This window comes from Anoplopoma fimbria, chromosome 18 (assembly GCF_027596085.1).
Source record: "Anoplopoma fimbria isolate UVic2021 breed Golden Eagle Sablefish chromosome 18, Afim_UVic_2022, whole genome shotgun sequence".
NCBI classification, from domain to species: domain Eukaryota; kingdom Metazoa; phylum Chordata; class Actinopteri; order Perciformes; family Anoplopomatidae; genus Anoplopoma; species Anoplopoma fimbria.
The window spans coordinates 9,417,675-9,430,364 of record NC_072466.1 but is presented as its reverse complement, the minus strand read 5'-3'; the positions used below and the strand labels follow the sequence as shown (position 1 = coordinate 9,430,364).

Sequence of the window (12,690 nt, the reverse complement as noted above, 5' to 3'; positions counted from 1 at the left end):
ACAATCCCTTAACTACTATGTTTACACAATACCACATAGCAAGCCATTGAATAGGAAGCAGTGGCATAAAGCAGCATATGTGCTCACTTAAAAGGCTCTAGTATCAGAGCAGACCAAATGACTCAATCTTTACGTAGCTGGCACGGCAACCACAGTCTGAGTTAATATATAACCAGTGTGTGACTACAAAAGGTAGCTTTACAAGGGCAGCAAAAACAAATCACAGAACAACAAAAGGCGGCAAATGTTGCAGTAAATGGGAATTGATTTTCCATTTATCTTCCAGTTGACCAACTTTGTTTACATGCATAAAACAACAAGAATAAATGAGGAGGGGGGGTCGTAAGGCCTCCTGTGATCTCTGGAGCCTTTTGAAGACCTGAACACAGATGGTGAGTCCGTTGAGAGGATATCCATCACTTCTGAGGGGACTCGATTCCCTTATTAACATAAGTCTGCATCAAGACCAACACAGCCATGTGTCACCAGTCACTCCTCCCTGCTCCTTTCAATGCACGAAATGTTGACAGTCACCTTTGACCTGACCAGCATCTCTCCACAAACCATGACTATGTTTAACAAGCAGAACAAGTCCAGATACAGGTTCAAAGTCAGACATCTCAAATAAAAAGGTTATTTAAGTTTGATCTAGTTTTGTCTGGATTTAATCAATATACAGTACCAGTCAAAAGTTTGGACACACCTTCTCATTCAACTACTTTGAAGAATGTAAAATATAAAACATATTCTGGTTTGTTGAGCATTTGTTTGTTTACCACATAATTCCATATGTGTTCCTTCATAGTTTGGATGTCTTCAATATTAATCTACAATGTAGAAAAAATAAAATAAAAATAAAGAAAAACCATTGAATGAGAAGGTGTGTCCAAACTTTTGACTGGTACTGTATAATGGTATGCTTCTTGTAACATGGGAGTAATTCAAATTCATGGCTTTCTGCTATAAATGACTTATATTAACCTAAAACATTAATATATTTCCCCCTTTACACAGTAGGTTTGTTGCCCAATCCCCTTAACTTAAGTAGTTATCTGGCTGTTAAAGGCACACTTCTCTCATTTGCATGCTTCACATTTAAAGTATTTTTACGGACAGAACCAGTAAATAACATACAGTACCAGTCAAAAGTTTGGACACACCTTCTCATTCAACTACTTTGAAGAATGTAAAATATAAAACATATTCTGGTTTGTTGAGCATTTGTTTGTTTACCACATAATTCCATATGTGTTCCTTCATAGTTTGGATGTCTTCAATATTAATCTACAATGTAGAAAAAAATAAAAATAAAAATAAAGAAAAACCATTGAATGAGAAGGTGTGTCCAAACTTTTGACTGGTACTGTATACACATTGCATGTCTATGGGTCCCATTTTAGAAGTTTATAGTGACTCCTCTGGTTTAACCCTAATAGTATTAAGGTTATGTTATTGCTATGGGGCCAGATATTTAGAGATATACTCTAGCTCTCATAGTGCAGATTTACATCTACTTAATTACCACCGCAAACTTACGGATTTTGGTTTTCTTGGGATCCAATTTGCGGACTTCAACTTGCAGCTTTTGCAGCCGACCCTGGATCCTGCAGGATCTCCTGAACACCATCCCCGCCTCCATCTCGATGCCCAGAAAGATGTCGCTGGCATGTCGAGAAAGGTCGGAAAGTTGGTGTATTATGTTGGTCAAAGTGTGACAGCCGACCTCGTCCAGCGAGGAGAACAGGACGGGTTTCCTCAGTTTGCGTGTCCCGGTTTCCTCCCTCGGTATCCAGCCATCCCTCGGAGATATCCTACTAACATGCCGCGGCTCAATGGTCCTCTGCTGGAAGGGCATGTTTAAATCACTCCACTGCCTCCAATGTATGGACCCAAAAAGTGTTCACGCAAAAAAAAAAACCTTATAGGTTGTTTTTTTTAAAAACTAATCCAAAACGCATCACCGTCCTGTGGTTGCAACTATTTGCGGGGCAGTATACTCCTTCAATCCCGCCATATTTTTTTGTTTTTCAAAGCATGAGACTGTGTGCTGCTGTACACTGCAGAGAGAGAGACGTTGCCTCCCAAAGTCTATTCAAACCCAACCAGACAAGAGAGAGCAGGCTGCAGAGAGAAAGGAGAGGAAAACACGAGGAAAAGTAAGGGGGGAAGTGGAAACAAAACCCCGGAAAATACTGAAAACCACCTGTAAGCAACTGGAACCGGAGCCAGATTACCTGCTACCCACCGAAGTCAGCCCAGCGGTCTGATGGAAAACATGGACCGGATTGTTCCTCCAAACTGAACCGGCTTCCAACAAGCTGAGAAGTTCGAATAAATCACAGTTAAGAGGCTAAAGTCACTGTTTTATTCACGCTCAATGAACCACATCTAATAATCATTCACTCCTGATTCCAAAAAAAATAATTAATAACGCTAATTTAAGTACTTGGACATTTTTTTTTTACTGTTTTTTTATTGCTTATTTATAATACTTGTTTTTTTATTTCATTTTATTTTTATCTTGTTTTTCTTTTACTATGTCTCTTGTCTTGCACTATACTCTATGCTGCTGTAATCCCGTAAATTTCCCCGCTGCGGGACTAATAAAGGATTATTTTTATATTATTTTATCTTAATTTCAGGTCAGAGGTTCTGTCTGGACTTTGGGTTAATTAATTATACGTCTTTCCATAACAAACCTAATAATTCACAGAAACAAATGTTAAATACTGTCTAAACCCATATAACCCTTTCTAATAATGTCGAAGCTAACGTTACCTTAAATGAATAAAAAATAACGTCTACGTTACCTGTTCTTGTAGTTAAGTAGTTAAGTTAAGTAACTTACCATAAATTATCTTGAAAGTCTGGCTAAGAAATGTCCAGTTGGTAAAATGTGTCTCTAGTATTTATCGTGACACCTGGCGTTATAATGTGAACACTGCAACTTCAGAGGTGCTTCGTGACATAGATTGTAACTGGCAAGTGTTTTTTCTTTGCTCAACTTACTGAAAAAATTCCTCTCCTGCTTGTCAGTACACTGTGGCAACAGTTCAACTCAATATTTAGATTGTAAAATGTTGAACCAGCTGTCTGAGCAAAGTGACATCCAATGAACATCATGGAAAAACATTGGAGGAAGATTGTGCCGTTATCCTGTTATTTTACATTGAGTAACATCCGCTTTTCTTCTTTCCTCAGCACAAAATGTGTTGGACAGGAGAGCAGCGGGAGGATGACACATTCCCCACCAGTGGAAAAAAAAAAAGGAACTAGATAATACTGTTCTGTTGTTCCAAGGACATTATCAGTGTTCTCAAATTCCCAACATTGCCTCCTTCTTTTTTCTTTAAATGTAATCATCAGAAACTGAAAGAAGTCTTCCAGATTAGATATATTTCAGTGAAAATGTTGACTTGTTATAGCTGGGGGAATCACAGGTGGCTCTAATGAGTTAGTTACACATTTATCTTTCATAAGTTATTGTGTTATTTCTGCTATGGCATGTCAACATATCTACTGGGAGCAACATTAGTAATCAATCTGTTTAGGCAGTCAATGAACGGAAGGTTTAAAAGCATTAAAACAATACAAAAAATATACAATGAATATGAAAACAATCAAAGTAAACAAACTACCCAGTTCAAGAGATGAACATAAGTTTAATCAAGATTAAATATATGCCCCAAAAAAAAATAAGATCTTGCAACTCATAAGAGATCCAAACAAGTCAAAACAATACAAAAAGATGAGCTTTTCTGTCTGTCATGTCAATAGAGTCTTACAGTTTCATACTTCCTACGAGTTTTGGACTTTCATTCGGGGTAAATCGTATACATATATCTCATTCACCATATTTTACAGTGCATTGTTTCTCATAACCATAGCCTTCTTCCACCTCTAAAAACCCAGACATAAACTATAGAATTATTTACATACAAGGCTTGAACATGTCAACTCAAACCATTTGGTGAGCAATAAGAAACTTAAGAAAAACAAATATCACCCATGGGAACATACAGAAACTTTCTTTAACTTTATGACTCAGTTAAGCCATAGTGACATTTCGTTACACAAATCACTGAATAGGTGGGAGTGGCATCTAATTATTAAATAATATGATGAACTCACACTCAGCATTGCAGGATTACTTAATTTACAAGTTATTCCGCCTCTGTCTTTAAAGTTTGGTTGCAGACACACAAAAAATAATTATAAAGAAAAACCCAATGTTTGACGCCTACTGAACACATCACACACATTGCTCATAATGCACCTGTGTTAGGTTTACAAAGCATACGCAAGTAATGTGAAACTGAACAACAGAATGAATCTAAAGTATGGTAGCAAATTAACTTAGAAAAGTTGAAAACACAACAGATTTAGTGAGCAACCATGTCCCAAAACACACAAAAATAAGTCTACATAATCTCAGTTTATTCATACATTGAAACCTTTTTTGAGATGACAATTTGAGTTAATCCAAACCAGGAAGAACAAAACAGAACAGCAACACAGCATTTTATGTTATGGATTTTGATTTCTGAGTGCTGCAGAGATGTAACAGTGTGCCTTGACCTCCAAAACATGACAATTTTTATTGTTAGGCTGAGTTGTGTGTCAGAACTGAGTACAGCAACTTCAGAATGATAAACACAAAAATCCTCATAGGTAAAATTAATATAACGTCTGTCGTAATACTAGTTTTCTTGATACCGTCATGAATAATTGGAAAGTTGATGATTTGATGTAATCAGTCATGTGGAAACGGAAACTCAGGAGGTGAAAGGGAGAACAAATATTTATTGAGTGACACTGAGATGATTGAGTTTGTAAAAGCCAGATGGCCTACCTTTCCTTATGCATGTTATTCTATACTCACTCCTTTAACACTTATGGGTCTATTTTGAGTTCACTCTAAACCATGGAATGAATTCTTGTCCTTCATACATTTTGCCAGTAGAAAAAAAAAAATCTACTCCTGGTGAATCAGATTGTATCAAGAAATAAAAAGGTGAAAGATATTGTTTTTGTGCGAGAATAAGCCAAAAAGAACCTCGCTTCCCCTAAAAATCCTCTCAGATCTTAACATATGTATGGTTGCTAAAGAGGAGAACAACTGACTACTGTTGCACAACAAAAAAGGTGATTAGGTCTGTGTATAATGGTGTTTTTAATGTGTGTGAGAGACTTGGCAAAGACCAGAAGCTCTCTGTGGAACAGAGGCATAGTGTTATGAAGCACATTTGCAATATATCATTAGATTTTCGACATTGTCTGTGTTCTTGTGGGATTAACAACCACCATTACCACCAAACAGGAAACGTTGGCTCTCAAAAGAGTGCTGGACTCAGCCGGGTTTCCGCTCATCACGGTTATGAAAGCGTCACTCGGGGCAGAAGCAGCCACAAGGCCACGTTGGACAGTGTTGGGCTGAGGGTGGTGACAGAAGAGGAGCCCAGGGTGAGAAGTGGTCAATACAATATGAGAGAGAGAGAGAGAGAAGTCCTACAGCTCGGTCTATGTGAGCGCAGCGAGGACAGGTGGTGAATATACAACTGGAACACACACACACTCCTCTTCCAAGGGCTCGATGACGGGCTCTAGCAGGGGTGTATCTTGGGACACGCATACACAAACAGCACATACATATTAGTCCAATCTCCAAACTAGGGCTTCAGATGAGTCTCTTTGTCGCCCTCTGGTGGTTTTGTCCAGAATAGATCTGGTATCACTTTTTCCTTCAAACACACCCACACACACACATATATATGAACATACACACTCCTTGGCTCCCCTGTGTCTGTATTCAGGCTTATCTGGTGTAGTAGACTCTGTAGTAAACACTCTTGGAACGCCAGAGTGAATAGGAGTTGTCAAACTTGAGCAGGTAGACTCCGCGGCCGGGGTACTGATGGCTGCCGGCGTACACCTCCTCATGACAGTCCCGCCGGTACACCGGCACAATCTCATCCACCTGGGGCTTCCCTGCCTCCTTCTTCGCCTTCTCCTCCTCACTGGGAGGCTCACCTGAGGACACAAGGATAATGTTTACAGTTGCAATAGAAAACAGGAGGGAATCACTAACGAGTCTTACAGCTTCATTATATTCATGCAATCATCCCTGATGTTATGAAGTTATATTTATGCGTCAATCCTGAGCACAGGATAAAATAAGTTCCATAGCTTACTAATGAATGAGGAACAAATATAAATACAATGTAATATGGCTTAACATTTCACCATCCCAAACCCCTTAAGGTATCAGATCAGATCTGTTACTTATAGGATCATGTTTTTAACTAAAATTGCATACTAGCAAATAAATGCATACATGTTTTTGACAAAAATGGTACACAATCTTTTGTGCAAAACACAAAGTGTTGTGACATTAAACATAAATACACAACTGCTACTCCAGCAATACAGTTAACCTAACAAAACCATGCCAATTCCACAGCACAATACTACCGTTTCTCTCAACAACATTTATTTCATCAATTCCTTTCTATTCACACTACTGCTCTGGTTTTCACCAAATAACATAAGAAGGACTTCCTCCTCCAAGGGGAGAGCTATGAGATGTTTAACTATGGCGTAGGCAAGCTCTGAACTTGAGATAAGAATATAATATCTGAAAAACTAGTCAATCATATCTCTAATCATTGGCTGAAGCAACAGAAATAAATCACTAAAACAGACATTCCTATTCAAAGCAACTAAATACCCACCCTGACTTCATGTAAATTAGCAGAGTATGTGTTATACAATATCCATGAACTTAAGATCAAAAGGGCAACCATGACCCATCTATACATTTTATATCCAATACTGAAACCAAGGGAACAGCTATTCTTGTAAAAACCACCACCAGGTCCAACGTTGCTGCAACGCCTGTAAATATTTGCATAATAAAGCACTGCAGGCTTATTCACACAGTCTTCCCACCCACACCTCACCTTCCTCATCCTCGTCCTCATCACTGGACTCCGACACGTGCACGCTGACCGAAGCAGAGGCAGCGTCCGTCCACTCGAAGAAGACCCCGAAGCCGATGTCATAATAGTCTGTGGCAAACTCCCAGAAAAGGTAGGAGCCCTCCTCGTGGGTGGGCACTCGCACCGTCACCACCTCCCCACGGCCCACTGTGATCACACTGTCTGCGTCCTGACGGATTTTCTCCTTGAAGTCCTTGATCTGTGGCCGTGTCCACATGGAGGGAGCTGCAATGACTGGTGGGGAGTCTGCTGTGATAAAGGGAAAAGAGACTTCTTACAATCTAATACAATCTGTTTTCTTTTTATGAAAAAATGTTATTTCCTACAAGCATACACATGCTAGAAACCACCTTTGACGCAACATACTCATCTTCAAATTTGGCCTTCATTTTGATCTCAACTACACATCTGTAAAGCTTCGTGACTAGTGAAGTTTTCATGAGGAGAGAGACACTGCTCATCTAGCTTTTAGGGCTCAATACGATATTCTTTTTGAGTGTTTCTTCCATGGGTCTTTCTGGAGAGGGTGTTTATTTAATTTAGTATCTGTTTTATTTACTTGTGAGGGACCCTGCACAATATTAAAGATATCCATTTCCACAGCACCAATTCCTATCCATAAAGCAACAGAGTCATGACATTCTTAGCACTCTACTGCTTTGAGTTTCTCTGCTCTTACGATAATGTAGCCTAACATTATCTTTTACCATTATTTTCTCCAGGTGCTTCTTTCTATTACAGTTTAAGTCAGTTTTATTGGTATTTCCCAATTTTACAAATCATAAGTTTGCCGCATAGGGCTTCAAAATGTGTTAAACAATGTTGACAAACTTTTCAGATACTCAAAGTGCACATTCCTCCCTTTTCAAATCATTTAAATGTGAAATATGTACAGGGAGTTTTGAGTTTCAGAGGCGACTGGTATGACAGCATTTTAGGCAAATTTCTGTGTCTCAGAGAACGTGTGTGTGTGTGTGTGTGTGTGTGTGTGTGTGTGTGTGTGTGTGTGTGTGTGTGTGTGTGTGTGTGTGTGTGTGACCAATGGCAAAGAGTGTTTTTTGCATACCGGGCTATCCATCAATCTATCCTCAAAACATTGTTTTGAGAGTGAGCAGCCAGCCACAGGGGATTATTTGGCTCAGGATGTATATTTTGGAATCAGACCAAGGCCTTGTTCATTTCTGGTGTGAGTGCTTACTCTTCTGTTAGCAGAATGTGTGGTTGAATTGCACCTATATCAGCAGACTAACACATATCTCTTGTTCCAGCTCTTCTCCTTTCTGCCCTCCAGGTCACATGAACAAGGTACAAATCAGGTTTCTAGCTTGGTATAAACCTGTCTGTCCGGTAGCATTTAGCTACACAATGAGGTAAGAAAGATTCTGTAGACTAGTTCTGCTAGGAGTCAATTCCAGTGGTCTATGGGTTTTAAATGAAAAAAACATCTCAGCCCACCAACCTAATAAAGGCCCGTTCTCTGAGACCTCCTCTGCCGGCTCCGGCTCTGGCTCCCTGTCCATGCTCTCCGAGTAAGAGTCCGACTGGCCTCCATTGACTGTGGGGGTTTCCTCACTAGCAGGTGGTGGTGCTGCACACAACGGTCCTGCTGCTGAGGCAGCGATGGATTCACCACTACATAAGCCACTGGATTCAAGGGTGCCCTGCACCATCGAATCCGCCTGCATCTGCTGCTTCTGTAAGGCCGCCTGGGTCACAAGGAAGACAACACTGAGGCAAGACATTGAAATCCAAACTAGGGACATAAACCAAGAATGTTATGTTTCTACAAAGCTGGTGGAAGGATCAAAAACTCCTGCTTTGAATAACATTCCTATGCATGCAAGTCTGCACTATTATTGCTTAAATTGTAATCTGATGTGCTTTTCACAATGCATCTTAATTATTTGAGGCACTTTACAAATTCTGTTTGTTTCCACCTTTGGTCAACATTTTGAACAGTATCTGAAACTGCATTTTGGCTCAAGCCCTTTTTTACAAACCACAGGCTTTATTGTGTACCTCATCATGACGTGTGTAGTTCCGCTGCCCATCTTTAGGCGCAGGCTGAAAACTCACCTCTTCAAGAAGTACTACCCTGAGCCTTCCTCGTAGCACTTATTGCATTCGTATTAGTTGTTGCACTTACTGTATTCGTATCAGTATTTGTTTACTGCACTTATCCTATTCGTATTAGTTTGTAGCACTTATTATATTCGTATTAGTCTGTTGCAATTATTGTCTTCGTAGTAATTTGCTTCTGCACTATACTTTTGCTCTGGTTTATGCTTTAAGATGCTTGTTTAAGAAAGGAGATGCACTTATGACTTCTGGTGACTAGTAGTTCTCTTGAATACCTATGTTGAATACACTTCCTGTAAGTCGCTTTGGATAAAAGCGTCTGCTAAATGACTGTAATGTAATGTAATGTAATGTTCCTTTACAGACATTTAGGCTTGGCCTATGACTATTTCATTTTACTTTGTATCTTTGACAGAAGATGTTGCCAATACCCAAGCTTCCCAATTTACTGGAAACTTATTAAAAAAAGAAAATCAATAAAAGTCTATCCCTCCGTTAGCGATTGCATGTTACCTGCTGCTGGGCGAGCTGGACCTGGTAGAGCTGTTGCATGTACTGCTGGTAGTGCTGCTCCTGGAGCTGACGGATGAGGCCCAGCTGTTGCTCCGGGCTGTTGGGGTACTGCTGAGCAGCATACTGCTGGAACTGCACTGCTGTCTGAGCATTCAACGCCGCCATAATCTGTTGTCTGGGAAATACAACACGGGGGCAGTGTTGGTGAGGAAGGAAATACAGGAAACTGAGAGAAGACAATGGTGGACAGTGGAAAAATGTAGGGTTTTAACATAGAGAGAGGAGTTGTAGTGAGTAAGAATGATCTCCTGTGGAACAGGTTTCAGCTGATCACTGAGCCTGCTCCAAAACTGAAAAGAAGAAGTCATTTTGATGTATTGATACATTCAGAGATAGAGACACACATACTTCTGCTGCTCAATCCGTAGCCTCTCCTCCTCTGCCTGTCTCCTTTCCTCTTCCTCTCTCCTCTGCCTTTCCTCCTCCTCAAGCCTCCGTCTCTCCTCCTCCTGCCTTTGCCGCTCCATCTCCTCCTCTTCCAGTCGCTGACGCTCCTCTTCTTCTTTCCTGGGGAAGAGCAAAGTAATGGAGGATTTTACTAATTATACTAATGGTCAAATTCAGCAAAAAATAGCATACACCATCAGTTACACAATCTTTAATATTTCCGCTGTTGCTTCACAATTTTTGCTAACTGCATGTAGGACAACCTGAGATGGAGTCTGTATTTAGAAACCGTATCAGATGGTTCTCCTCGGGGAGCTGAAGTGGAGAGCCTTACCTTTTCCTCTCCTGCTCCTCCCTTTCGATCTTGTGTGAGGTGACGTAGGGGGCAAAAAGGTTACAGCACTTGTTCAGCAGCTTGACAAACTCCACCATGGCCTCCTCCTTCTCCAGGTTACCCAAGGAGGCCCACTCTTTCCTGTGAGGATAAATAATATAGGCGGGTAGGCAAACTGGGCTCAGCCATCAGGTATAATTTGACTTTCTTTTTAGTTGCCATGTCATTGTTTTACAATAGCAAAAACAAGAGTTTTTGAAAAGGTAGCATTTGTAACAACCATTGTTTCTTAAGATCATAACATCTAAAATACTAAGTGTGTCTGGGAAAATGTTCTCATACATTTTCAATCACATAAAAGGAATAACAAGCACACCCGAAGTGTTAAATGGACTATATGATCACACTAAATTGCTGCAATATCTACCAGATTTCAAAGTTCGCACTCTCTGGCACACACATACAGACGTCTGCTTGAGTTACCTGCGGTCGTTGCCTAGGACATCAAAGAAGCCGACCTCCGGTGAAGCATCAGGATTATATGGCCCCAGTAGCACCTGTTTGGTCAGAGCCACCAGCCGAAGCTTCTCCTCATAGGTCGGGTGAAAGGCCTTTCCATCTTTATCTGAGAGTGGCAATAAGTTTGAATGAATTTATGACCGGCACTGAAAACGTGCTTGTAAAATACTACAACATACCTTTGTGTCTTAGTAAAACAAAGTAGTAGCTACAGTAGAAGCATTTAAGGTCACATTCGCAATTGAAACATGGATTCGAGTTGAGGCAAGGACCAGAACGTACACAAAACAAGTTACGCAGGACCTAACCCCGACTGACTAGAACTACACGAATACAAACACAAAGCACAGATAACCATCGGGCCCCAAAACCTGTTTGCACAGTCATCACAATTTGCCAAGTGTTCAAATTTGCTACATATGTTCAGGATGTTTAAAGGGTTTCCTGTTGGAGTGGCAGCATTGGGAGTGGTCTATGGATGTATATGGATAGGAGCAGGCAGTAAAAAAACAGGCCACTGCTCATTCAACCCTGGAAGTATCTGAAAGCCTGGTTTCAAGCAATTTCATTTAAAGAGAAGAATCTGTGTAAGCAAATAGCATACAGGCTCATTTCAGGGCGTGTTAAAGCTCCCAAACAAATCACTGTGAGCCACCACTGTGTGAGATGGACAGCGTCATAGATCTCTGCATGGGTTGATGGAGCAGTCAAAAGGAGGTACACGTAGACTAGACAGCACCGTGCACACACCCGGATGTAACCGTCCCCAGGGCCCCACATAGACACAAAGTGGACCGTCGTGCTTGTGCTTATCCCCCCCTTTAACAACCAGCTTAGCAGCCTGTTAGCACCGTTGGCTACTCATTAGCCATGTAGCTAATGCACCGCTGAGGCTGACAGCAGCAGCAGCGGTGACAGCTAACGTTAGCTGTTAGCAAACGGCTAAGCTCGAACTTGCGAGCGGTTGGTTGTGTCACAGTTTTTTAAACGGACGGGTTCTGCTTCTAACCGTTGAAGCGGCGAATATGTTTTTACCTTTGAAGAATTTCAGGCCCATGCCGTAGAGCTCGAGCAAAGGGAAACCCCATTTATTCTCTATGGCTGATTTAGCCGTCTCTCCATCTTCGCCTCCCGCGGCACCCGACGTGTCGTTCTCGGGTTCGGCGGGTTCGGGGTCCGGCTCCTCGACCTGGGTCTGCTCGCCCTCCGGGTCGGGACTGAGGGTGAGGCCATCGATGGAAACTTCGAGCCGGCTAGAAGTAGCGCTGTCGAGGTCGCCGCTCTGAACCTCTGTCGCCATCATGTAGACTGTCAGCTGAAGCGGCCACGTACCTACTTCCGTTCAGAGCGGGCGGAAGTTCCGGGAGACTTTTTTCCCCCTCCGATGTAAATAATGACGATGCTTTAACCAATAACAGACATATTTATAATATTTATAATATGTATTTAAAACAAGATAGATACAGTAATGTTGTTTGTGATTAAGGAAATATTCACACAGCAAAGTGGCCATTTTTTCATTGTGAATTTTGATGTTTCTATGTTTCTATTAATTTATAGTGAAAATGATTTATTGATAAAATGAAACAGCCCTTTTATTTACAGTACCAGTCAAAAGTGGTACTGTATATGTATGTATGTATATATATATATATATATACATACATATATACACATACAGTACCAGTCAAAAGTTTGGACACACCTTCTCATTCAACTACTTTGAAGAATGTAAAATATAAAACATATTCTGGTTTGTTGAGCATTTGTTTGTTTACCACATAATTCCATATGTGTTCC

At 40.8% G+C, this 12,690-nt stretch overlaps 2 protein-coding genes across 2 annotated transcripts in view; both read right to left on the bottom strand.

Annotated features, from left to right (window-relative positions):
* The window catches only part of LOC129107096 (NHS-like protein 1), a 105,143-nt gene extending 102,962 nt beyond the window's left edge, over positions 1–2,181 (bottom strand). The window contains 1 exon segment of the mRNA XM_054618469.1: positions 1,537–2,181. Coding sequence (XP_054474444.1) covers positions 1,537–1,855 — 319 coding nt within the window. The 5' untranslated portion in view covers positions 1,856–2,181.
* Positions 2,182–3,642: 1,461 nt separating this feature from the next.
* acbd3 (acyl-Coenzyme A binding domain containing 3) lies at positions 3,643–12,258 on the bottom strand. Its single transcript, XM_054618196.1, has 8 exons — positions 11,926–12,258; positions 10,855–10,996; positions 10,372–10,512; positions 9,999–10,157; positions 9,591–9,765; positions 8,458–8,704; positions 6,960–7,247; positions 3,643–6,030 (listed from the first exon to the last, which is right to left on the bottom strand). Exons 1-8 carry the CDS (start codon positions 12,191–12,193, stop codon positions 5,816–5,818), a joined length of 1,635 nt encoding a protein of 544 aa, XP_054474171.1. The 5' UTR covers positions 12,194–12,258; the 3' UTR covers positions 3,643–5,815.
* Positions 12,259–12,690: the final 432 nt, after the last annotated feature.